This window comes from Oncorhynchus tshawytscha, linkage group LG16, assembly GCF_018296145.1.
Source record: "Oncorhynchus tshawytscha isolate Ot180627B linkage group LG16, Otsh_v2.0, whole genome shotgun sequence".
Taxonomy (NCBI): Eukaryota; Metazoa; Chordata; class Actinopteri; order Salmoniformes; family Salmonidae; genus Oncorhynchus; species Oncorhynchus tshawytscha.
Genome location: NC_056444.1, coordinates 37,900,355 through 37,928,085, shown reverse-complemented (window position 1 = coordinate 37,928,085; position 27,731 = coordinate 37,900,355). Strand labels below are relative to the sequence as shown.

Below are 27,731 nucleotides of genomic sequence, written 5' to 3'. Positions count from 1 at the left end.
ATGTCTTCCTCTGCACACTGTACCGGGTCCAACTTCCCTGGGCGCCTGGAAAGCCCCATCTGTAGCTCCAATGCTGAGCAAGATGACCACCGTCTTCCCAAGTTTGAGGACTTTGGGGAGGCTGAGGCAATTCCCCATGGCCCCTCCAGTGATGGTACAAGATGAATAGAATAAGTGTTGGGAGTATGTGTTTGTGTGTGCGTGCGAATGTGCGAGAGAGAAAAGAGAGAGAACTTAGTCAATTCTCTGTCATCAGTAAGTAATTCATCATACACAAAAAAATGTGCATCACCATTTCTTACCCCAGTCCTTGGCCGATTATGATAAATGAGATCAACACACATTACAGAGCAAATTCTTCAGTGTTAAAAAAAAAGATAAATTAACACTAAGAGTGTTAAAACAACACTGATACCAGAGTCTGTGGACCCATATAGACATCGAAAAGTGTTAAATGAAGAAACTGCTTATTGTAAAGTCTTATTCAAATATTTCCCAGAGTGCCTTGCCTTCCAAGTAAACTGTAGAGTTACCACCCATGACTGCATTTGATTTTTTTTATTGAACCTTTATTTAACTAGGCAAGTCAGTTAAGAACAAATTCTTATTCACAATGACAGCCTACCCCATCCAACCCTAACCTGGACGACGCTGGGCCAATTGTGCTCCGCCCTATGGGACTCCCAATCATGGCCAGTTGTGATACAGCCTGGAATCAAACCAGGGTCTGTAGTGATGCTTCTAGCACTGAGATGCAGCACCAATTGGGAGGCAGATAAATGGTTAGTGACAGATAGATGGTTGTTGCATTCATCCACCAAGTGAGATCCTAAGCAAATATTTTACGATTAATGTATATATATGTATATATATATATATATATAGAGAGAGAGAGAGATATATAAAGCAATACAATACAATTATGTATTTTAAAAGGCTTTATTTTGAGGGCCTAGTTTTATCCTAACACAGGGGCCTGAAGCTCATAACCATGCACATCATTATCATATTTCCCAGCATGCTCTATTGCAGGTAGACTTTTTGAATTGTTTGTTTCAGTATCATTAATCTTATGCTACTGAAATCTAAATTACAAACATTTTCTAAAGTAATCCAATATGTTACTTGGTTTTATTGCACCCATTACTGATGGTTTAGGTAGATGGTTTGGGTAGTTTTATAAATGTGTCTTGTCAATTCTTCAAGTCATTCTGAATACTGGTTGCAGATGAAACACATTTGAAGAGTAGGATATATCCACACACTGTCTGAATTCTAATAGGAATTACACATAGCCTTATAAATTAGCATAATGTGACTTGCATGTCTGATATGGCCTGTAACTAGTGATGTTACACTACTCTGGACGGCTCTGACTTAGAATACGTGGACAACTACAAATACCTGGGTGTCTGGTTAGACTGTTAACTCTCCTTCCAGACTCACATTAAGCATCTCCAATCCAAAATTAAATCTAGAATAGTCTTCCCATATCGCAACAAAGCATCCTTCACTCATGCTGCCAAACATACCCTCGTAAAACTGACCATCCTACCGACCCTCGACTTCGGTGATGTCATCTATAAAATAGCCTCCAACACCCTACTCAACAAACTGGATGCAGTCTATCACAGTGCCATCCGTTTTGTCACCAAAGCCCCATACACTACCCACCATTGCGACCTGTACGCTCTCGTTGGTTGGCCCTCGCTTCATACTCGTCGCCAAACCCACTGGCTACAGGTTATCTACAAGTCTCTGCTAGGTAAAGCCCCACCTTATCTCAGCTCACTGGTCACCATAGCAGCACCCACTCGTAGCACGCGCTTCAGCAGGTATATCTCACTGGTCACCCCCAGAGCCAATTCCTCTTTTGGTTGTCTTTCCTTCCAGTTCTCTGCTGCCCATGACTGGAACGAATTGCAAAAATCTCTGAAGCTGGAAAGTGAGCACAGTGAGCACGTGCTACGGCGCCACAAGCCTACACTGTGTTGATGAAAGCATCTAGTAATGAACCTATTTTCAACACAATTGGCTGGAAAGCCTCAATGCTTCAAGAAGCTTTGTTTCCCCATCACTACTGTAAACCATGAGTTTCAGATTTAGATTTGTTCCTAAAGGGGTACAAACACTTGTCACTGTAGTGGTACACTGTAAGGTCATCCTTTGCACCTTTAGTTATAAGTGCATTATTGTATCCCAGTTCATACCTCAGGCCACACCAGGCCTGCAAGTAGAGTTTCAAAATTTGTTTTTGAAGGATTTTGTTTTTTCTGTTTCCAGGAAACTTCCAACCAGGGTTTCTGGAAACCTGGGAGTTTTGGGAAAGTTACCAGAATTTTGCAAGTCACATTATGCTGACTAGCAAAGTGATGTATAGTTAGAATAAGCAATAGTTAGATTTTTTTATTCACCTACAACCTGCATTCGGAATGAGTGCCAGAGTTAGGAACATTGTGCAGAGACTACCTAAAACCTTTCAACTGCAACAAACATTTCTGTAAGGAGTGGGGAAAAAAATCGAATTAATCGTTATGATTAGTTTAGAAAACTATGTATCTTTGTGTAGCATAAGACTAATCAATCAATCAATCAATGAACCTGCACAAAAATAGATATTAAAACAAACAATTGAAAAAAGAACTACCTGCAATAGAGCATGCTGAAAAATTATTGATAACTTCCCAAACTCAGTCTTAGGGAGCTCAAGTGGTGCCCATTTTGTTATTTGCCTTAGCACTACCCAGCTGATTCAACCAATGAATTCATCACCATCATCATCATCATGCTTTGAATTATGTGTGGTGCTGTGGCAAAAACCAAAACGTGCACCCCTTGGGGTCCCGAGGACCGAGTTTGGGAAACGCTGCCGTAGCGTTTGCGCAGGGTAGTCTTTTTCTCTTTGACCAAAACTAATACCAAACCAATCAGATGGTTGATCGACAAAACAAAGCTTTGGACATCGTTAATCACATGCTTCTGATAAAGTGTCAGAGGCACTGACACACTGCTTCGAAGTAAACTGCTTAGCGATTTTGACACATGCCTCTTAGCTTCGGTATCAAACGTAACATCAATAGCTGTATTAGGGTAAAACTAAGCCTTCAAAATAAAGCCTTAGGAAGAACACATGGTATTGTGTTATATAATATATATAAAAAATATATATTCACTTAGGATCTCACTTTTAGAAAAAGGTGCTAAGTAGAACCATACAGGGTTCTTCGGTTTGTCCCCATAGGGTGACCCTTTTTGGTGCTGGATTGAATATGTTGTAGAGGGTTCTATCTAGAACCCTCTATGTAGGGTTCTTCAAAGAAACCTACGTAGATGGTTCTACCTTGAACCCCCTATGAAGGGTTCTACCAATAACCATTTTATCATGTAAAGGTTCTTCCTAAAAACCGTCTTCCTCAATCACCTAAACTGGAACAACCATCTCAGTAACTGGTAAAATACATCCAATTACTAACAGATTGAATTAGTTTAGAAAACTGTATGTAATTTAGTTTTGTGTAGCATAAAATGTACCAACCAATCAACGTGTACACATTATAGTCAAACATCCCAAACCATCCCTCCGCAAAAAAACCTTTTGGTACCCTTTCCTCTACGTATAGGGCATAAATTGGATGAATGCAACAATCATGTCTCTGTCACTAACAAATACAGTCATGGGTGTTAAATCGACAATTTACTTGAAAAGCAAGGCACTCCGGGAAATGTTTTTAATAAGGCTTTACACTAAGCAGTGTATTAATTTACCACTGTTCTGGTGTCTACATGAGTCCACAGACTCAACTGTTTCAGTTTTGATTGAACACTCAGTGTTAATTTCTTGTTTTATCAATGGAGAATTTGCTGTATATGTGTGCCAACTCTGCACGGTCGAAGTGGTCAGCAGAAATCCTTGTTCCCATTTTGACTTCACACTCAGACCTGACATCCTGAAAAGCACCCTTTTTACCCAAAAAGTTTAATCCAAAAGATTTTACGTTTGTTACCTGGTTATTTAAACATCATTATTTAGCTTGTAATCTCCTTATTTGCAGCCACCCTGGAATGTGTGAGAGTGGACATGATGCAAAATGAGAACAAGAGCGACCACCACTGTCACTTGTACGAAGGCAAAAACAACATTCTCATCGTCCGCAGAGCCCAAGAGTTTCAGATGACCCTCCAGTTCAACCAGCCCGTAAATCCCAGTGACAACTTCCAGATTGAGTTTTACATTGGTAAGACGTTTTTACACATTTCCACCAATGTAGTGTACATTCCTTTCTGCTGGATAAACATGAAATTACATGCATTGCTTGACTTCACTGACGGTGATGTATGAATTATAGTGTTCACCATTTGATAATAGTTTTAATGGGAGTGGTCGGTGTGTTAGAGGTGAAGTTGCATCTCAATACTAAAATTGTTCCTCTCCTAGTCTTCTCTCTGTCATCTGTGTTTAACCTCTGTAGGCAATCAGAAACACTAATATATAAAAGTGCCAAGTTGAAAGAAAAACAGATTATTGACATATTCCCATCTAAACATCTGTAACGTCTGTTGATAGTAACCTTGGGGTGCCTCCCGATTCTCCAAACATCTCCCCAAGTGTGCTCTTGCACACTTCCCATCATGGATTTAGGGAGTTTCCGCTATTGTTGAATCCATGAAAGAGAGTGTGCAACTGCACACTTCGGAAGAAGGGTGTAGAAATAGGGATGTGTCCAGGTGTTACGTCCATTGTTGGAATGAGACCAAGGCGCAGCGTGGTAAGCGTACATCTTTCTTTATTTTAGATGAACACCAAAACAAAAAAACACGACACGACCGTACCGCTCTGTAGCTCTAAACAGCAACTATACAAAGACAAGATCCTACAAACTCAGGGGGAAAACAGGCTGCCTAAGTATGATCCCCAATCAGAGACAACGACAGACAGCTGCCTCTGATTGGGAACCATACCTGGCCAACAAAGAAGTAGAACACATAGATTTGCCCACGCAAATCACGCCCTGACCCAACCAAATAGAGAATAAAAAAGGCTCTCTAAGGTCAGGGCGTGACGCCAGGGTCTCTTTCACACATTATACTGAATGCTTACATCATTCTCACAGGGGAATTGATAAAAAGAGTTGCCGCTCTATGTGCTGGATTCAATCCATATTGCGGAAGTTCCGCGGGAATAACGCGATTGAAATTGAATGGTAATTTCCGATTGAGATGGCAGCGTTTGCTGTGAATGCAGTCTCCACAAACGCAGGAACATTGCTTTTAAATTTAAATCGTATTATACCACGGAACCTCCGCGACACGGATTGTATCGAGCCCTTTAGTGTCAGCTACAAAACTGCAATATGTCAACTAAGTACAAACAAAATAGGAACAACAGCAAAATGGCTGCTTAAGAAGTATGACACCATTGTTTTTTTTACCTTCAAGCGACTTACCTTTCACTTATGCCTTGAAAAAGCTTTCATGCTCAATATATTTTTTATCTCCCTGAATGTGGTGTTGTCCTCTTACATCTGCTGTGAAATTTGTAGTTTACTGTGTTCAAAAGGTTTTGAGAATAGGACATAAAAAAACTAAGCAGAGATGGATTTGAGAGAGTGGTTGCGTGGTAATTGTGAGGCACTTCTAAAATAATGGTGCAAATGGACATGCATCATCCTTGTTGAAATTATGAGAGTGTTATGAAGATAGAGTATGTGAATTTAAATATGTGCAGCTAGAGCAGCATACCCTAGCAATCCATCTGCAGTTAATGGTTTGCAGTCGTGTAAAGTAACTATGTAAAAATACTTTGAAGTACTACTTAAGTACTTTTGAGTAGCTGTTCATTGCTATTTATACTTTTACTCCACTACATTCCTAAAGAAAATAAGTACTTTTTACTCCGTATATTTTCCCTGACAGTCAAAATTACTCATTACATTTCGAATGCTCAGCCGGGACAGAAATATGGTCAATTTCACACACCTATCAATGAAACTTGTCATCCCTACTGCCTCTGATCGACTCACTAAAACCAAATACTGCATTTGTAAATGATGTGTGAGAGCTGGAGGTGTGCCCCTGGATGTCCATAAATAAATAAAAAACAAGAAAATCCTGCCGTCTGGTTTGTTTAATGTAAGAAATTTGATGTAAAGATTGTACTTTTACCCAAGTATGACAATTGAGTACTTTTTCCACTTCTGATGGTTTGTTGCATTCCAGGTCACCTTTATTGCAGTCGCGCTGCACAGACTACTGACAACAGTATCTTCTGTAATGTTGTTGTGATATTGAGCAGACCTTGACTTGTGTTGGTTGATGTGTTGTTAACTATTTTTTGGGTGCCACTTTATTTTACAGTACAGAAAATTATCAGGTATTTATAAAATAAATGTCATGGTAACACAATAATTACACAGTAATAACTTATGATTTACTTGCTTTGTTTCTTCAATACTCATTAAAACAGTAGCTACTTGGTACCATTTGTTACCAACTGAGGTTAATTATTTGAAGAATGTACCAGAAAGTATTGATTGTTACCACATAACATCATATTAAATACTAAGAGTGCAGTGGAAACATGAGTGTCTACATGTGTTGACGTTTCCCCTGTCATGTCACCTTCTCCCTCAGGTATCAATACCTACATGTTGAATGGCACAAAGATCATCATCTCCTTTGGCGGCTCACAAACTGGGAATTGGACCGGCCGCATAATACAGCAACAAGGGGATGCGTGCGTGGTGGGCATCACCCCTTCTGCGGATGCCATCATCGGGAAGTACTACACGAGTGTGGCGGTCATCGGGTCCAATGGAATCTCAAGGACACAAAAGGACTCTGGAACAGACTTCTACCTCCTGTTCAACGCCTGGGCGTCCAGTGAGTGGAATCTTTGTTTGTCCTCTTCGGACCGCTTAAGATAAGATAAAACATATGCATTATACACCCCTTACGGGAAAAAACAAATGATTTCACACATGGAAAATCACATGAATTCACATGTGACATTCAATGTTAAATCATGTGAAATTGTTTTTTTTTTGAAAACTTAAAGTGATGATATCTCACATAACCTTTCACACGTGGATTCAAATTTTCACGATAATATTTTTCACAGGTGATGCCTCGGTGTTACGAATCCCTTTTGGCCCGACAGTCTAGGGAGGATGGTAATGAGACCCGTAACATAACTCATGCAAATTATAATTGTGACAAAGTAAAAGTGAGAACGAAATAACCACGACAACTGAAATTATACCGTCAAACTCAGGGTTTATTTGTAAACACACGGTAATGGGGGGAGCAGGAAAAGGGGCTGAGCTGGACCCAAGGAAAGAAACAATAAGTATTCAAAAACACCCCTAAGCTAGACTAGCCTACTTTAACAATAGCTAACTAACCAAAAATACAGTGGATGGTCCGCCCATTTCTAACTAGTGTATTTAACAAAGTCTACCTACGGGTAGTGTATGCCCATGGGCGACTTGTCTTGATTTCCCCTTTTCCCACCATACAAACAAACACCATAACAATACTCACAGGTGATGAAAAAGTGCTATGGAGGTGCTCAAAACAAAAGAGATGTTAATACACAAAGAGAGAGTGAAACACAGAGACCTACAGACATGGCATTTACAGAGAGATTGAGCTCTAGAGCAAACAACTGATGGGGTTTTTAAACCAAGGGAAAGGAACTGTGATAGGGTAGGAAACAGGAGGAGGTGTGTCTTCTGATTGATGATTGGATTGGTGACTGATTGGGGAGTGATAATTTTCACCTGTGAGGGGAGAAGGAGAGAAAACAACACAGGATACATATACACACAGACACAGGATACCTGTATCCGTACCACTCGGCAAACAAAAGATGTGAAGTTAGGATGAATACACAGTGCTTTTAACATACTATGTAAATAGTTAACACTTTCACATGATTACATTGTGTATGTTTATACAGTAATTATTATTCAACATGTCCTCACCTGGGATGTGAACTCGCAACCTCTTAGTTGAAGGTATTCCAATATTCCTGCTACTCCACCACGTCTTATTCAATGACTGATTTAACCTGTATTCCAACAATTTGGATTTAAGTCAATTTAATCCCAGTTTTGTTAAAAATACACTCAAGAAAAAACATATTTACAATAATAATATGCCCCACCAACATATGACAACTATACAGAAAACCACTCACATCATCAATGATCAGAGAATATTCAGATGGAACTCATGTGCAGAGATGTATTATAGGTAATGAAAGTGTAGAGGAACGTTACAGTACAGACTGTGCAGCGCTGCAGATTGATCAGCGTACCCCAAATCCATTGGTTGTGAGTTGAAATCCCAGGTGGGGTCATATTGAAAAGTCAGTACTAAGTGATCATGTCAAATGGAATCACATTATCCTTGATTAGTGTAAAAAGTATTTATTTTATCTGAACATCGTACCACTTACTTTGAAACCCCCATATAATTTCATTCCCCTTTATTTTTTAACGTGTGAATTCACATTATCCACATGAGGAAAATAAAAAAGTCACATGTTGAGCTGAAATTATCACATGTAAATAAAAAAGAGACACCATATGTGAAACTGAAAACGCTTAAAAATGTGATTTCTCACATTAAAAAAAAGAACATTTCACATCACCTGAATTGAGTATTCTAACTCTCACATGTGGAGTTGCATTTTTCACATGTAAACAACTTTCACTTGAAAATACAATTTGCATTTTTCGCATGTTGAAATTTGCATCACCATGTTGTCACATTTATTTCACATGGTATCATGTTTTCACATGTGTAGTTCAAAGTTATCACATGTTGCTTTTACATGTGAACACAAGTTATCACATTAGCTTGTGATCACATGCAATCACATGAGAAACACATGTTATCAAGTGTAATTCATGGTGGCATGTGTCATTTTTAACATGCTGTAACACGCCGGTTGGAGGATTCGGAGAGTGGAACATCAGCTATATGAAAGCTAAGACTTGGACATGAGTATTAAATGATGAAAATCAATTCTCATCCTAACATTCGTCCCCCTCCCACTAAGAAATGTTGTTGTTTCGTAAATAGAAAACATACACTATACTTGTTTAGGAACAGAACATTTGGGAAATATTTAAATGTTTAATTTGTTGATTCATGACACCCAAAAAAATCTGACAGTGATGAGATACTGTAGCCTGCATGAAAAGCATGTTTTGATTCACAAAAGAAAAACATTGAGTCACTTCTTTTATTTTATTTTTGTTAAAGCTCCACAGTTAAATGCAAAATTCTACTGACAAAATACAAAATGTCAAAAGCCGACAACACTGTAAAATAACATTCAGTCCATATTTTCTCTTTTAAACAAACTTTTTCACCAAACCATCAAAGAGGATCAGGCGCGGTCCACATGCACATAGCAGGCCCACAGTCATATGGGAAACACATCACCAAGGCCTCCTTCGGTTTCACATTCATACAAAAGTCCCTCACACAAACAGTAGCCGGTAACATAGTTCTCCCACACAGCTCCATCCATCCCATATGGGTAACCAGCCGGTCGGAGAGCAGAGTTCTCCCACACAGCTCCATCCATCCCATATGGGTAACCAGCCGGTCGGAGAGCAGAGTTCTCCCACACAGCTCCATCCATCCCATATGGGTAACCAGCCGGTCGGAGAGCAGAGTTCTCCCACACAGCTCCATCCATCCCATATGGGTAACCAGCCGGTCGGAGAGCAGAGTTCTCCCACACAGCTCCATCCATCCCATATGGGTAACCAGCCGGTCGGAGAGCAGAGTTCTCCCACTCGAGGGTGCCTCCATGCAGCCAAGTAGTTAGAATTGTTGTCGCATCCAAGTTGTATAATCCACGGCTCACACCCGTCCAGAATGGCGGGAGAAGCCCCATTCCCATCACGTCCACAAAGCAAAAGGAAAGTCCAATATGTGTAAAAGTCTGGGTAAAATGTACTTAGTTGGTAATGACATTTCAGACATGTGGGCAGTCTAGTACTCACTGTTCGCCCATCCAATAAGCTAGCAGTGAGGGAGATGATAGTGCAGAGAAAGCTGCCCATGCTTCTCGTCGTATGCTTGCTCCATAGGGCTAGAGTAGGCCTGGCTAGCATGCATGCAGCCTAGCGAGGTCATGTCACTTTAGTCCAGCGATAACTTCAGAAGACACAGGTTCCATAGACGTTAAAAACGCTCAAAACACAGCTGCCGCCAATGTAATGCGCCGTTAGGAGGGTTCCGATAGTGGAACATCAGCTGTGTGAACGCAAAGACTTGGACGCCAGACAGCATACGGAGCTCAACAGGACGTGGCTTCCTTCCAGGACATGCGACCACGGTCTCAATTAGTTCACGTGACACAAATTAATTTGTAGACACAGGTCAGGCATTAGAAATCAATGATGAACATCCAATTCTCATCCTTACAAGTCACATCTAAAGTAACAGATGACCAGATTCTGGTAATGAGGCTGCAATTTATTTCTGATTTCTTTAGATGATGAAGTGTACATGCCCAATGAGGAAGAAAGGCAGGAGTATGTGATGAATGAAAATGGCTACATATACCAGGAGGAATCAGGTGATGGAAGACAATGGTATTATGGTCAGGTACATTAAAAGACTACACATGCCCCACGCGCACATACACACAGATCAAATACCTTAATACCTGTATACTTTACACACACATTTACATTTGTGTCATTATTGTTCCTTTTTTGAGGCTGGGGGCTATATTTCTCTCTTGTAGTTTGTGGAAGGGATTCTTGATGCCTGTATCAAAATCTTGGATGACTCACACATGCCTCTAGTAAACAGAGGCGATGCTGTCAAAGTCTGCAGGATAGGCTCTGCAATGGTGAGTGATATTTGCAGATAACATAAGCACACTACACAAATTCCAAAATGAGCCCTAGTTTAAGCACTAAGAGCCAAGTGCTTTTCACAACCACAAGATGTACCAAGCATTTAACCTGAACTTCAGTCTACATCCACAGAATGTGATTCGCAGTAGATACTATACATATTATCACGCCTGCTCCAACTCCCCCTCCCTGGCGCTCAAAGGCGTCAAGCTCCCCAGCATTACACACTCCTGCAACCATCATTACGCACACCTGCCTCCCCCCCTGTCACACGCATCAGTGATTATTGGACTCACCTAGACTCAACACCTGTGTCATTATCTCCCCTATATCTGTCTGTTCCCTGCTTCAGGATTAATGTTCGTTTGACGTTGCATACCCGGTTCTGACTCTGTCTCTGTCCTGTTTGTTGTCTGTTCCATATTAAATGTTCAACTCCCCGTACCTGCTTCTAATCTCCAGCGTCGGTCCTTACACATATACAGTACATATTGAATGAGATATTGCCTCACTAGATTATTTTGATATAATATTTTAGGAAAGTGTGAAAAAAACAAGTGTATATTTGTGTCTACATTAAACTGGTAAAGGTTAACTGTGATATGAATAAAGGAAACAATTACCCCGGTACCTGGCCTTAATTAAACACTCAATTTCCTTTTGCATGCTTTTATCAAATTACTCTGAACATTTCATTTCAAACTAACCTATCCTTATACCTGGTGCACTAATCTCTTTGGGGGGTTTTCTATATATTTTTCCATTCCTTGTGGAACCAGATGAACTCCCAGGATGACCGCGGGGTCTTGGTGGGCAACTGGAGCGATGACTACTCCCTTGGCACTGCACCAACCTTCTGGATTGGCAGTGACCAGATCCTGCTCCAGTACGTCAACAAAGGGCCCGTCAGCTTCGCCCAGTGCTGGGTCTACGCCGGGACGTTCAACACCTGTGAGTGCCTGATTAAATTCCCTTTTCATTTTCAAAATCAGTCAACATTATTATGCCCACCCCACAACATAGGTCATGTGTCTTCCAAATTACCTGTGAATTCCACTGAGGGATTGATGGGCAATAGAAAACAGGCCCATCCAGTTATAAACTGCAATTTTCAACTGAGAAAAGGTTGCCTTAAAATTAGAGGGTAGATCAGCTTTAATATTGCAGATGGATTGTGGCTTCCATCAATATAATTTTCTGCATCATTTTCAATCTCCAATATATATCTTTTAAAATATATTTTCCTTTATTATTTTGCCTTAACCTTACCACCCTCCCCTACTTGGAGTAAACTAATGGACAACAACACTTAGGCTTCTACTTCCAGCTTATACATACTATATACATTTTACAGACACAGTATATTTTAAAATAGTTCTCTTTTGTTGGTTTTTAATCCCATCCTTCAGAAAACCTCAAACCCTCCCATCTATTTCTGAAGACCGTCCAGTTTTAATTTCTATTTGCCAAATATTTTTCAACTGTAATGTGATGTTTCACAAAAGTTCTGAACCTTTCCATTCTCATAGTTTCTACAGATTGTAAATTAAAGAGAAACATTTTGAGTATTATTATATTATTGGTGGATTGACTATGGCTTTTTAAATCACCCAGCAGTTATATTTACAGAGTTAACAATAATTATTCAGCCATTGCCTGAACCTGCGACCTAAAACAAGGTAAACATGAACAGTACCAAAACAAATTACCTAAATATTTGTCACGTTCTGACCTTTATTTCCTTTGTTTTGTATTTATTTAGTATGGTCAAGGCGTGAGTTGGGTTGGGCAGTCTATGTTTGCTTTTCTATGATTTGGGGATTTGTATGTTTCGGCCTAGTATGGTTCTCAATCAGAGGCAGGTGTCAATAGTTGTCTCTGATTGAGAATCATACTTAGGTAGCCTGGGTTGCACTGTTTGTTTGTGGGTGATTGTCTATGTTGATTGCTTGTGTCAGCACAGTTCTCATTAGCTTCACGGTGGTCATTTTGTTTATTGTTTTTGTATAGTGTGTTTCAGTGTTCAAATCAAATCAAATCAAATTTTATTTGTCACATACACATGGTTAGCAGATGTTAATGCGAGTGTAGCGAAATGCTTGTGCTTCTAGTTCCGACAATGCAGTAATAACGAGCAAGTAATCTAACTAACAATTCCAAAAAAACTACTGTCATACACAGTGTAAGGGGATAAAGAATATGTACATAAGGATATATGAATGAGTGATGGTACAGAGCAGCATAGGCAAGATACAGTAGATGATATCGAGTACAGTATATACATATGAGATAAGTATGTAAACCAAGTGGCATAGTTAAAGTGGCTAGTGATACATGTATTACATAAGGATGCAGTCGATGATATAGAGTACAGTATCAACGTATGCATATGAGATGAACAATGTAGGGTAAGTAACATTATATAAGGTAGCATTGTTTAAAGTGGCTAGTGATATATTTACATCATTTCCCATCGATTCCCATGATTAAAGTGGCTGGAGTAGAGTCAGTGTCATTGACAGTGTGTTGGCAGTAGCCACTCGATGTTAGTGGTGGCTGTTTAACAGTCTGATGGCCTTGAGATAGAAGCTGTTTTTCAGTCTCTCGGTCCCAGCTTTGATGCACCTGTACTGACCTCGCCTTCTGGATGGCAGCGGGGTGAACAGGCAGTGGCTCGGGTGGTTGATGTCCTTGATGATCTTTATGGCCTTCCTGTAGCATCGGGTGGTGTAGGTGTCCTGGAGGGCAGGTAGTTTGCCCCCGGTGATGCGTTGTGCAGACCTCACTACCCTCTGGAGAGCCTTACGGTTGAGGGCGGTGCAGTTGCCATACCAGGCGGTGATACAGCCCGCCAGGATGCTCTCGATTGTGCATCTGTAGAAGTTTGTGAGTGCTTTTGGTGACAAGCCGAATTTCTTCAGCCTCCTGAGGTTGAAGAGGCGCTGCTGCGCCTTCCTCACGATGCTGTCTGTGTGAGTGGACCAATTCAGTTTGTCTGTGATGTGTATGCCGAGGAACTTAAAACTTGCTACCCTCTCCACTACTGTTCCATCGATGTGGATGGGGGTGTTCCCTCTGCTGTTTCCTGAAGTCCACAATCATCTCCTTAGTTTTGTTGACGTTGAGTGTGAGGTTATTTTCCTGACACCACACTCCGAGGGCCCTCACCTCCTCCCTGTAGGCCGTCTCGTCGTTGTTGGTAATCAAGCCTACCACTGTTGTGTCGTCCGCAAACTTGATGATTGAGTTGGAGGCGTGCATGGCCACGCAGTCGTGGGTGAACAGGGAGTACAGGAGAGGGCTCAGAACGCACCCTTGTGGGGCCCCAGTGTTGAGGATCAGCGGGGAGGAGATGTTGTTGCCTACCCTCACCACCTGGGGGCGGCCCGTCAGGAAGTCCAGTACCCAGTTGCACAGGGCGGGGTCGAGACCCAGGGTCTCGAGCTTGATGACGAGCTTGGAGGGTACTATGGTGTTGAATGCCGAGCTGTAGTCGATGAACAGCATTCTCACATAGGTATTCCTCTTGTCCAGATGGGTTAGGGCAGTGTGCAGTGTGGTTGAGATTGCATCGTCTGTGGACCTATTTGGGCGGTAAGCAAATTGGAGTGGGTCAAGGGTGTCAGGTAAGGTGGAGGTGATATGGTCCTTGACTAGTCTCTCAAAGCACTTCATGATGACGGATGTGAGTGCTACGGGGCGGTAGTCGTTTAGCTCAGTTACCTTAGCTTTCTTGGGAACAGGAACAATGGTGGCCCTCTTGAAGCATGTGGGAACAGCAGACTGGTATAGGGATTGATTGAATATGTCCGTAAACACACCGGCCAGCTGGTCTGCGCATGCTCTGAGGGCGCGGCTGGGGATGCCGTCTGGGCCTGCAGCCTTGCGAGGGTTAACACGTTTAAATGTCTTACTCACTTCGGCTGCAGTGAAGGAGAGACCGCATGTTTCCGTTGCAGGCCGTGTCAGTGGCACTGTATTGTCCTCAAAGCGGGCAAAAAGTTATTTAGTCTGCCTGGGAGCAAGACATCCTGGTCCGTGACTGGGCTGGGTTTCTTCCTGTAGTCCGTGATTGACTGTAGACCCTGCCACATACCTCTTGTGTCTGAGCCGTTGAATTGAGATTCTACTTTGTCTCTGTACTGGCGCTTAGCTTGTTTGATAGCCTTGCGGAGGGAATAGCTGCACTGTTTGTATTCAGCCATGTTACCAGACACCTTGCCCTGATTAAAAGCAGTGGTTCGTGCCTTCAGTTTCACACGAATGCTGCCATCAATCCACGGTTTCTGGTTAGGGAATGTTTTAATCGTTGCTATGGGAACGACATCTTCAACGCACGTTCTAATGAACTCGCACACCGTATCAGCGTATTCGTCAATGTTGTTGTCTGACGCAATACGAAACATCTCCCAGTCCACGTGATGGAAGCAGTCTTGGAGTGTGGAGTCAGCTTGGTCGGACCAGCGTTGGACAGACCTCAGCGTGGGAGCTTCTTGTTTTAGTTTCTGTCTGTAGGCAGGGATCAACAAAATGGAGTCGTGGTCAGCTTTTCCGAAAGGGGGGCGGGGCAGGGCCTTATATGCGTCGCGGAAGTTAGAGTAACAGTGATCCAGGGTCTTTCCACCCCTGGTTGCGCAATCGATATGCTGATAAAATTTAGGGAGTCTTGTTTTCAGATTAGCCTTGTTAAAATCCCCAGCTACAATGAATGCAGCCTCCGGATAAATCGTTTCCAGTTTGCAGAGAGTTAAATAAAGTTCGTTCAGAGCCATCGATGTGTCTGCTTGGGGGGATATATACGGCTGTGATTATAATCGAAGAGAATTCTCTTGGTAGATAATGCGGTCTACATTTGATTGTGAGGAATTCTAAATCAGGTGAACAGAAGGATTTGAGTTCCTGTATGTTTCTTTCATCACACCATGTCACGTTGGCCATAAGACATACGCCCCCGCCCCTCTTCTTACCAGAAAGATGTTTGTTTCTGTCGGCGCGATGCGTGGAGAAACCCGCTGGCTGCACCGCTCGGATTGCGTCTCTCCAGTTAGCCATGTTTCCGTGAAGCAGAGAACGTTACAGTCTCTGATGTCCCTCTGGAATGCTACCCTTGCTCGGATTTCATCAACCTTGTTGATGTTGTTCAGTGTTTTCTTTATTAAAATTCATGATGAACACAGACCACGCTGCATTTTGGTCCTCCGATCCTTCTCGCCTCTCCTCTTCAGATGAAGAGGAGGACGTCCGTGACAATATTCTGTCTCTTTGCAGAATATTCTGTCTCTCTGCAAAATCTGTAGATCTGGGATGGTTGTATCCCTCATTTATACAGTATAACATTCTATTGGTTGCAAGAATTTTGTATAGTAATTTAAATTGAAAAACAATACGTTTAGAATCCAGCATCGTTTTGTGTATCCGTTCATAAACCATGTGCCATGGAATCTGTACATCAAAAATCTCTTTTCAAGTATTTTGCGATCTATATGGAATAATATCCAACAATTAAAAAAATATTCTGTGCGCTATGCATTTTTGTTAGTATTTTTCATTAGTGTAAGGGGCCTCCAATTTTTTTTATGGACTGGATCTTCATATATTTACCACTTGGGTTATGCCTCAGTAATAATGAAGTCAGACCTGGTTGAGTATCTGATAATCTACCAGTTTTATAGGAGTGATTAAAACATCCTAATAAAACGGTCCTCTGAGTACAGTACATTAAAAAAAGATTTGGTATGCCATCCAGGCATAGGGTTTTCCTGGACTTGCACCAAGATGTTCCTCCTCTTTAATTTGGCCTTCACATGAGTCTTTCTGTACAGCTGTTCATTTTGCATTATTAATAGAAAATAATGTTGGATATTGGAGATGGAGGAGACTGAAATGAAAACGTATGCTTAAAAGTACTTTCCCTCTTTCAAAATATTCTTTGGTAAATCATGGGTGACTGTTATTTGTAACAAGTTTCAGTAAATTATTTTTGGTAGCATTTCAATGTTGAAGATATGAAATTATTTGGTGCATTTTTCCCTCACATTCCATCCAGTTTGATATTTTTTTAATAATATATTACTTCTTGAATAAGTTCCTTAATTTCTTTTTGTTTATCCTCAAACATATTCTGTGCCTCTACGGGAAAGTTTTTATTGCTATTAATCTGTCCCTCTATTTCATTATTGTTTACCTAAATTGTTTTTGTTTTAAAGATGAGTAATGAATTGCATGGCCTCTAAAGGCACATAGATGAATAAAACAGAAAGGGTATTTTCTCCAAGATTTGAGGGAGTGCGCACATGCTGCTGTTCTTTGCTGAGCACTTAACAAAGAAACAGACACTTCGAGTTGCTTCATTTAGTTATTCATGCAACGTTAGTTGTGATACAAATGTTTGGGAATATGTTTTGATTTTTAATGCATTGTAAGTCTGCATGATGCGCCTCTAATGATGATTTGAAAAAAGTTGTACCAAAGGCATGAGCTCTGCTTAGATTTTTGAGAGGGTTGTACACACTTCATCAATGGAACTGTTTTGGTTTAATTAATTTATTGCCTTTGGAGCCCGCTGGTGTAACTGCTAAACTGCTTTCTGACTGTACACTGTACTGCATGATTGTAGCAGCAACTAATGTGTTAGTTCTATTTTTTCTAGTTGACAATGATATGACAACTACAGTATACAGGCTGTCTAAAGAGGTTAGCGGTCGTGATATGGTTTGGCTTGGAAAGGTTTTTTCACCTGGTCACCCACAGCTGTTGTGTTGTGCACTGGAGTCCACAAGGGAAGGGAAAAGGTGAGAGGAGGAGAGCTTGTAAGATAGTTACGAGAAGAAATGATATACAGTTGAAGTCGGAAGTTTACATACACCTTAGCCAAATACATTGAAACTCAGTTTTTCACAATTCCTGATATTTAATCCTAGTAAAAATTCCTTGTTCTAGGTCAGTTAGGATCACCACTTGATTTTAAGAATGTGAAATGTCAGAATAATAGTAGAGAGAATTATTTAATTTCAGCTTTTATGTCTTTCCATCACATTTCAGATCGGTCAGAAGTTTACATACACTTGATTAGTATTTGGTAGCATTGCCTTTAAATTGTTTAACTTGGGTCAAACGTTTTGGGTAGCCTTCCACAAGCTTCCCACAATAAGTTGGGTGAATTTTGGCCCATTCCTCTTGACAGAGCTGGTGGTAACTGAGTCAGGTTTGAAGGCCTCCTTGCTCGCACACGCTTTTTCAGTTCTGCCCACAGATTTTCTAGGATTGAGGTCAGGGCTTTGTGATGGCCACTCCAATACCTTGACTTTGTTGTCCTTAAGCCATTTTGCTACAACTTTGGAAGTATGCTTGGGGTCATTGTCCATTTGGAAGACCCATTTGTGACCAAGCTTTAACTTCCTGACTGATGTCTTGATATGTTGCTTCAATATATCCACATCATTTTCCTCCCTCATGATGCCATCTATTTTGTGAAGTGCACCAGTCCCTTCTGCAGCAAAGCACCCCCACAACATGATGCTGCCACCCCTGTGCTTCAAGGTTGGGATGGTGTTCTTTGGCTTGCAAGCCTCCTCCTTTTTCCTCCAAACATAATAATGATCATTATGGCCAAACAGTTCTATTTTTGTTTCATCAGACCAGAGGACATTTCTCCAAAAAGTACGATCTTTGTCCCCATGTGCAGTTGCAAACCGTAGTCTGGCTTTTATGGCGGTTTTGGAGCAGTGGCTTCTTCCTTGCTGAGCAGCCTTTCAGGTTATGTCGATATAGGACTCGCTTTACTGAGGATATAGATACTTTTGTACCTGTTTCCTCCAGCATCTTCACAAGGTCCTTCACTGTTGTTCTGGGATTGATTTGCACTTTTCGCCCCGAAGTACGTTCATCTCTAGGAGACAGAACACGTCTCTTTCCTGAGCGGTATGATGGCTGCGTCGCCCCATGGTGTTTATATCTGCATATTATTGTTTGTACAGATGAACGTGGTACCTTCAGGCGTTTGGAAATTGCTCCCAAAGATAAACCAGACTTGTGGAGGTCTACAATTTGTTTTTCTGAGGTCTTGGCTGATTTCTTCTGATTTTCCCATGATGTCAAACAAAGAGGCACTGAGTTTGAAGGTAGGCCTTGAAATACATCCACAGGTACACCTCCAATTTACTCAAATGATGTCAATTAGCCTATCAGAAGCTAAAGCCATGACATAATTTTCTGGAATTTTCCAAGCTGTTTAAAGGCACAGTCAACTTAGTGTATGTACACTTCTGACCCACTGGAATTGTGTTACAGTGAATTATAAGTGAAATAATATGTCTGTAAACAATTGTTGGAAAAATGACTTGTGTCGTGCACAAAGTAGATGTCCTAAACGACTTGCCAAAACTATAGTTCGTTAACAGGAAATTTGTGGAGTGGTTGAAAACGAGTTTTAATGACTCCAACCTAACTGTATGTAAACTTCCGACTTCAACTGTAAACAACAAGTAAAGTGATCATGCTGTTTTCATGTGGCTGTGTGATAAGAGGTGTTTTCATTCCGGCGATTCTGTTGAAAATAATTTTTTAACTGAAGGAAACGGAACAAAAGGGGGGAAAATATATTACACCCTAGATCAGCTAGATGCTGAGTGTGCAAGGCGGTATTGAATGTGTCACAGTCTGTCACCTTTATTACTCAAAATTTTCCCGACCTGTGCACCTACGTTGCAAACTTTAATTCAGGGAACATTTTTGTATCGTGTAGTCGCTGTTTTATTGAGCTTGGTGAACAGAATATGAGTGACAGTCATCCAGTATGCTGTAATAAAAATAAGGCCATGCTCATTATGCTAAGCCATAGCTCAATACACAAATCCCGTTTTTCTGACTAGTCTGGAGCATAGGCCACTTTCTAGGTATGCATGAGATGTAGAAAATGTGTAATTAAGGTGACTAGTACCATTGACAGAAAAAAATAGGTAGCAGTTTCCTCAGACAAGGCCCACTGCTGTGCAAGTAAAACACACTTCTGAAAGTTATATTCATAAATCTACTCTAATCAATTGATTGAATACATTTAATGTATTAGTTAAACATTTATTAATGTTCACAATTGCATGTTAATTAATATATGCTTATTTTGAAGTATTGCCAAGTCTTTTTAATGGTGTCCCCTCCCCTGCCCCAGTTCTGCGGTGTCTGGGCATCCCTGCCAGGGTGATCACCAACTTCAACTCTGCCCACGACAACACAGGGAACATAGTCACAGATCTCGTCTTCAACTCAGTGGGAAATGTACTTGAACTGAACGAGCGCCTCACCAGAGACTCAATCTGGTAGTTATATTTCTGCTTATCCATTTGTATTGAATGAAAATGAAATCCCAGAACGTAGGTTTCTATAATCCTATCTTTCACTGTATGTACTGTAAAAACAGTTTAGTCATAGCATGGTGGGGGGTGAAATGGACTAGATGTCCCTGTTATCTTTAAATCATTGTGCTCCAAGAAGAAAATGATTGTGCAGAATCCCAGATAGTGTATCTAAGTGGTGGAGGATGACAGATTGTGTACCTGAGTGGTGCAGGATGCCAGATAGTGTTCCTGGTGGGTGCAGGATGCCAGATAGTGCTCCTGATGGGTGAAGGATTCCAGATAGTGTTCATGATGGGTGCAGGATGTCAGATAGTGTTCCTGGTGGGCGCAGGATGCCAGATAGTGTTCCTGATGGGCGCAGGATGCCAGATAGTGTTCCTGATGGGCGCAGGATGCCAGATAGTGTTCCTGATGGGCGCAGGATGCCAGATAGTGTTCCTGATGGGTGCAAAATGCCAGATAGTGTTATTGAGAGATGTGCATTGTCTCCACAGGAACTACCACTGCTGGAATGAGGCTTACTTGTCCAGATTTGACCTCCCTGCATACCAGAACTTAGGTGGCTGGCAGGTGGTGGATTCAACCCCCCAGGAAACCAGTGATGGTAAGAGAGAAATTAGGATAATGGGAGAGACCTAATTTTCACTTCTGTATACACATTTTGTATGCTTAGAATGGGATTCAAAATTGCATAATAAAATTAATGAAAACGCAGCCATTTAAGATAGTGTGTTCCATGATAATTTGCACCCTTGATAACTGCTAGGCTAAATAAATACAATTACTGAGCTATATTGTATGCAAAAACATAACAGTATTTTATACTAATACAATTGCTCAGCAAAATATATTTCGTTTATTTAATAAGCAATACAAAACCATCTAAAAAAGAGGGTCAAAATTATTGGCATCCCTGTTTTCAATACTCCAGCACCCTCCCATTGCGAGGATAACGACACTGAGCCTTTTTCTTCAATGTTTTATGAGATTGGAGAACAAACACATTAGGAGTGATCTTAGACCACAGTTCCTCGATAAAGAATCTCTCCAGATCCTTGTTGTCTTTAGTCTGCACTTATGGACTGCCCTCTTCAATTCAAACAACATGTTGATTTTGTACTCAATTAACCATTTGTTTGTGGATTTTGATTAGTGCTTGGGGTTATTGTCTTGCTGGAAGATCCACTTGCAGCCAAGTGTCAGCCTCATGGCAGAAGCAACCAGGTTTTTGGATAAAATATCCTGGTACTTGGTAAAGTCCATGATGCCATTAACCTTAAAGGCCCCAGGACCAATGGAAGCAAAATAGTCCCAAAACATCAAAAATCCACCACCTTATTTTACCATGGGTATGAGGTACTTTTATGCATACGCTTCTGTTTTTCAACACCAAGCCCACCACTGGTGCGCGTGGCCAAAGAGCTTCATTTTCATGTCATCTGACCATAGCGCTGTTTCCAATCCATGTGCCAATGCCATTTATTAAACTCTAGGTGATGCTACTGTATGGTCAGATAACATGAAAATAGAGCTAGTTTTTTCTCTTTCTTTAAGCAATTGTATTAGTATAATAGAACATATATATTTTTATACAATATACAGTAGCTCAGTATTTGTATTAGTATCATTTATTCTATACAGTCCTTTTTTGCTCATCTTTATCAAGGGTGCCAATAATTATTGACCTCGGGGTATATTTTTCCACATTTGCATTTTTTCATCTGAAATTAATGTTCTTGGGCCCTTTCTATGTTTATGGCTGTTCTCATACTTTTAAAATATTTACTTTAGAATGTGTTGTGTTGCAAAACAAGATACCCAACTCACTTGTTTCATATATCCAGAGCCATGTGTTTAGAGAGTTGGGACATTGAGGTTTCTGCATTGTGATGCCTTCACATAACACTGCAATATTCCATGGCAGCCATGTTAGCTCCCGAATGAGCATTATGTAATAGTCCCAGTTCTTGTTGTTTGTCTCTAATGATTTTTAGTCTTAAAAGATTAAACACATTTTGTACGTCTTCACCACATCTGTGATTATTTCAGCAATTGTTATTATTTCCTAAAGTTATGAAGTATAAGGCTTTAGATTTTGAAAGACAAAGGTGTAGAGCTGGTTGATGCTTCCAGTGATGGTGAGAGGGATGACAGTGTCAAACAGCTTGTGCTCCTTCTCTCTGCAAGTCAACTGCTACACAGGGACCATCAGCCGAGATGTATTGCGTCTCCCTGAATTCTGCTGCTGGCGTCTGTGCTCTCTTTCAGAGGAAAAATGGTCTGTAGACCTTACAGGGCACACAGTCATCCACAAGGAAACCTTTTTCCACCATTATGGCCATCGCTGGTTTCAGCAGAGAAACGATGTCGGACTGCTTCAGGATCTCCTCACTGACAGAGCCTCCATATGGGGCTGAAACAAAGAAATGTGTTAAGAAAGTTGCCCCATGTTGTCACGATGCAGCTCACAGTCCGCTGGTGGATGTTGAATCTGTGGGCCAGATCCCTCTGCTTCAGACTCAGTGAAAGATGAGTCATGAAAAGGAAAACTTGTCTGTGGGCTGCAGGGATTGTGACTGATGGTGAAAAAAGGATTAAGATGCATTACTATGCAAAATTATAACTAAAATGATCAGCCCTACAGATTGCAGATAAATATGATAATATGGAATGACAGCATCTCCTCTGCTAGAGACATTTGGGAGTCATCGGTGTCCAAAAAAGGAGTCTCTGTCAAAGGTTTTGGGTCAACCAGCAGGACAATGACCCAAAACACACATCAGAAAGCACCCAGGAATGGTTCTAGAAGAAAAGCTGGACTATTTTGGAGTGGCCAGTGTTGAGTCCAGATCTGAATCCCATCAAAAATCTATGGCAAGAACTGAAAACAGCAGTTGGTAGAAGGCATCCCTAAAATATTGCAGAATTGGAGCAGTTTGCAGCAGTTTTAGGGATCCAATAAAAGGTGCAGCAAGCTCATTGATGTCCACAGGAAGCATTTGTTGGCAGTTATCTGGCCAAAACCTCTGCATCCAGGTATTAGCTCTTGGGTGATAATAATTTTGTCCATGTCATTTCACCAAATAGTTTTTAAAATCTAAACTCATTTTAGAATAAATTGGGAATTATTTATAAAAAGTGCAAGGGTGCCAATATATTATTCCGCAATTGTACAGGCAATAATTAAAATTAATTAAATGGCTTTGAAAAGCATTGACTGCATCTTGAAAATGTACCAAAACCCTGATAATTAATACAATCCGTTTCCAATTGCTTTGCTGTATTCTCCAGAAATGCTAGCCAATATATTCTAGAAGATGCTAAATAACCAGCTAACAAAATATCAAAACCGTTTGGATTGAATAACAGCACCATAGGGAAGACGAAAATAAGCAAACATTTTTGAAACGTGAACTATTCTTTTAAAAGTCAGACAGGGTCATGGGTTGTTGATATTGTTTTTGCAGGATATTACCGCTGTGGACCTTGCTCTGTCAAAGCCATCAAGGAAGGAATGCTTGGCTATCAATTTGATGCCCCGTTTGTGTTTGCTGAGGTAAAACAATACGTCTTCTTTATGCTTGACCAGTAACACTCTGTTGAATGTTCAGCCATAATGACTTCATCGTCACTCTATGCCATGATGAAGCGTAACACAGTTATGCTTTATAACTTGCACTACATTTTATTTTATTAAAATCAATCATCATATTCACATTGATCTCTTTCTTTTAACCTCAGGTGAATAGCGACGTTTACAAATACAAGCTAAACTCACAAACTGGGAAAACTGAGTTACTAAGCGTAGACACAACTTATGTCGGCATGAAAATCCTGACAAAGTCCATTGGTGGAAACAATTATGGGCCAATGGACATTACAGGGACGTACAAATACCCAGAAGGTATGTGGCACCTGGACAACGGAGTAGGCTGGCAAGGGTGTAACTGCATGTTTAAAGTTAGTTATTGGCAGTTTGCAAAGTGTCTCATGAAACTAATGCAACAAGAATGAAGTATAGAAATGACTTTGCTATTACTGCTTTTCAAATTACTTTGCAAAAATATAAACGCAACATGCAACAATTTCAATGATTTTACTGAGTTACAGTTCATGTAATGAAATCAGTCAATTTAAATAAATGTATTGGCCCTTAATCTACAGATTTCAAATGACTGGGCAGGAGTGCAGCCATGGGGAGCCAGGCCCAGCCAATCAGAATGAGTTTTTCCTCACAAAAGGGCTTTATTACAGACAGAAATACTCCTCAGTTTCATCTGCTGTCAGGGTGGCTGGCCTCAGAAGAAGCCAGATGTGGAGGTCCCCAGCTGTACAGTATATACAGTATATTCCTATAGGTGAAATAAAATTGCCAAGAGTTTCATATCAGTCCCATGGTTGTTCTTTTAAGGAGTGTGGTAGTCCCAGTCCTCTCATATTTGTCTGTCTATTCTATTTGATAGAGAGAGAGAAAAGATAGAAGAGAATTGCTAAAATAGCAGCGGGCCGGATTCTAACCTTTGCTGCAGCGATATATGTATTCCGAAGAGAGCGGTTTAGATCACTAGACCAGCCTAAGCCACCAGTCCCATGTTAACTCTATTCCCCTCCAACGTCCCACACATACACAGGCAGTAGTAAAGATAAGGAGACCATGAAGAATGCCGGGAGAACCTACAAGGCGCATTTGCAATATGACGATGAGCAGGGCGTGGAGATGACGCTGGAGATACCGCAGAAGCGTGTGAAGATTGGCCAGAACTTCCAGATGGCTGTGGTCTTCAGGAACCTGAGTGAAGACACACGCACCATCCATGGCCTCCTGGTTGGCTCCACAATCTACTACACCAACATCCAAAGGGCTCAGTTCAAGCAGGAGACCTTTGACGTCACTCTGAAACCCATGGAGAGTGAGTAGAAACCAGGGTGATCCTTCACATACCTACTGTACTGTAGGTCATTTTGGGCTTGTCTCCATGTATCACAACTTTGTATGATAGTCCTGCAAAGCTTTCAGACCCCTCCTCTGAAATAAAATCCTCAACAGTTTATAGAAAATGCTTTGCAGTCCTTTTACAGCTTTATGGCAACGTCCTGTTTCAGCAGGTGTGTGTATGTATTGTATTGTAAGAGAACGTGAGGTAACGATGGGATGCTCTCTAGTACTTACCTCAAAAGACTTTACAGGTAACAACCTGGTACCAAATGGTAAACAATGGTGAATCCCAAATAATCCAAATATGAATTATCAAGTAATAATTACAAAAGTTATGTTCTGCCAAACATATGCTCCTGTTGTTGATTGAATTTGTTTCGTTGTCAAAACTCTGTCTCCCTAAAACCAACAGCGTCGAGGATACAGGTGGTCGTGCTGGCCCAGAACTACATGCCCAAGCTGGGTTGCCAATCCAGCCTCCGCTTTGTGGTGACGGCCAAGAGCATGGAGAACAACCAGGACTTGATGGCCATACAGATAGTGAACCTGAAAAGCCCCGAGTTGGCCTTTGCGGTGGGTCTGGAAGTTTCATTAGTCCTCTTTATTAGGATGTATTTCCTTCCTCCCTTAAAGGGATAGTTCACCCAAATAAAAAATGTCATCATCTTCTTTACCGTGTCAGCAGTAATTTGGTCACAGTGACCAGGTACACAAAATCAAATCATGGATTGCTCGCTTACGTTGTCCATAGACTGCTGACATGTTAAGGAAAACTATAATTTTGTAATTTGAGTGAACTATCCTTTAAAGTGTTCCGTAAAAGTATGTATGAAATGTATTTAGGTTTTTCCCCAAGAGCTAATATAGTAGTGTACCCAATTAAAAACCTATTTGTGCTGCTGGAGTGCTGCATCTCTCCTCGCCTTTGATAAAGCAGCCATTCCGAAAAACACCCATGCTCCCAACGCAGGGGAGTTGATAATCCCTAGATTATTATAATGTCTTATATCACCATAGATTGTTGTGAATGGACCATCTCTATTTGAACAGATGAGTGGACCAGCGAAGGTGAACCAGGAGATATTTGTCAAGGTGGAGTTCACCAACCCGTTCCCATTCAGCCTGTATAACGTGAGGATGGCCATGCAAGGGCCTAATTTCATCTCATACCGGGAAAAGTTGTACAGGTAAGAGGATTTACAACTCCAAGTCCTCACATCATGAGTATGTTCACACTTACATTAGTCTCACATTCACAAAAACAGATGTAGTCTGTTTAGTATGTCAATCTGTGTGTTTGTGTGTGTGTGTGTGTTTGTAGTGAGATCGCTACCGGCACCTCAATCACCTGGATGGAGTCCTCTGTCCCTACGAGGTCTGGGAATACAATGGTCTATGCTGTCCTGGACTGCTCGGTCCTTGGGAATGTGCAAGGCAATTGGGCCATCGGCATCCAGGCCTGATCATCGCACAGGAAGCCCTTCCCACCTGCTAATCGCCTGCCATCGACCGGAGAACCATTGACGAATAGAGGCTCTTGTATAGATCTGAAAGGATTTGATTGCTGGATAAGCAATTCCATCTAGCTTATGAGAAGGTGAGGGCGAGCAAATAACATACCCCTTACGGAAAAGACACATGATTCACAGGTGAAATGTCCTCCTGGGAAATCATGTGAAACCATGTTTTTTTGGAACACTGACGTTTACATGTGGATTTGACATGTGATCACAACCTTTCACGTGAATATTTTTCAAATGAGATTCCACAGATGATGCCCTGCAAACAAAATTGAGTCGTTAGGATACACAAAGAGTTCTTTTAACATAGTGTTTTCAATGTACATTTGACATACATAATTACATTGTGTATGTTTATTTATACAGTAATTATTATTCAACATGTCCTCAGCTGGGTTTTGAACTCACAAACTCTTGGTTCAGAGCATCCCGACCTTCCTGCTACACCATCACGTCAGTGTCAATTACAGATTGAACCTGTATTCGTACACTTTGGGTTTGAGTAAAGTAGAAATCAGCTTTGTTAAAAATACACTATTATAAAAAAACGATTATAGTTATCATAGTGATTCAGGAGTAACATTAAAACAGAATAATATCCCCCACAAACAGTAGACAGCTATTCAGAAAACTATACTTATTCTGAAATAACTATGAAATATATGGTGAGAGAATAATAACATTAACTAAAATAGAAGTACAGATGGCACTCTTTTGCTAAGTGCAGACATGTATTATAGATAATGAATGTGTATAGGAATGCTATAGACTTTGATGGGCAGCAGAAAGATCAGCGTAACCCAGAAGTTGTCAATTCTAATCCCAGGTGGGGTCATATTGAAAAGTCACTACTAAGTGATCACTTCTAAGTGATAATCATGTTGTCACTGATGAAATATTTTGTACACTATTTTAGCTGAATAGTGTACCAGTTACTTTAAAACCCACATATCATGTGATTCCCTTACACAAAAATACATGCAAAATCACATTTTCACATGTGAAGTACCTGAAATCTTCACATAAAAAAAAGACT

General features: G+C 40.9%; 1 protein-coding gene across 1 annotated transcript; it reads left to right on the top strand.

Annotated features, from left to right (window-relative positions):
• On the top strand, positions 1-26,638 carry LOC112215141 (coagulation factor XIII A chain-like). Its single transcript, XM_042299905.1, has 14 exons — positions 1-154; positions 4,053-4,235; positions 6,631-6,879; positions 10,517-10,629; positions 10,772-10,879; positions 11,666-11,837; positions 20,053-20,200; positions 20,734-20,843; positions 23,707-23,795; positions 23,981-24,143; positions 24,871-25,149; positions 25,588-25,748; positions 26,193-26,362; positions 26,497-26,638. The coding sequence occupies exons 1-14, from the start codon at positions 1-3 to the stop codon at positions 26,636-26,638; spliced, it is 2,241 nt and encodes a 746-aa protein (XP_042155839.1).
• Positions 26,639-27,731: the final 1,093 nt, after the last annotated feature.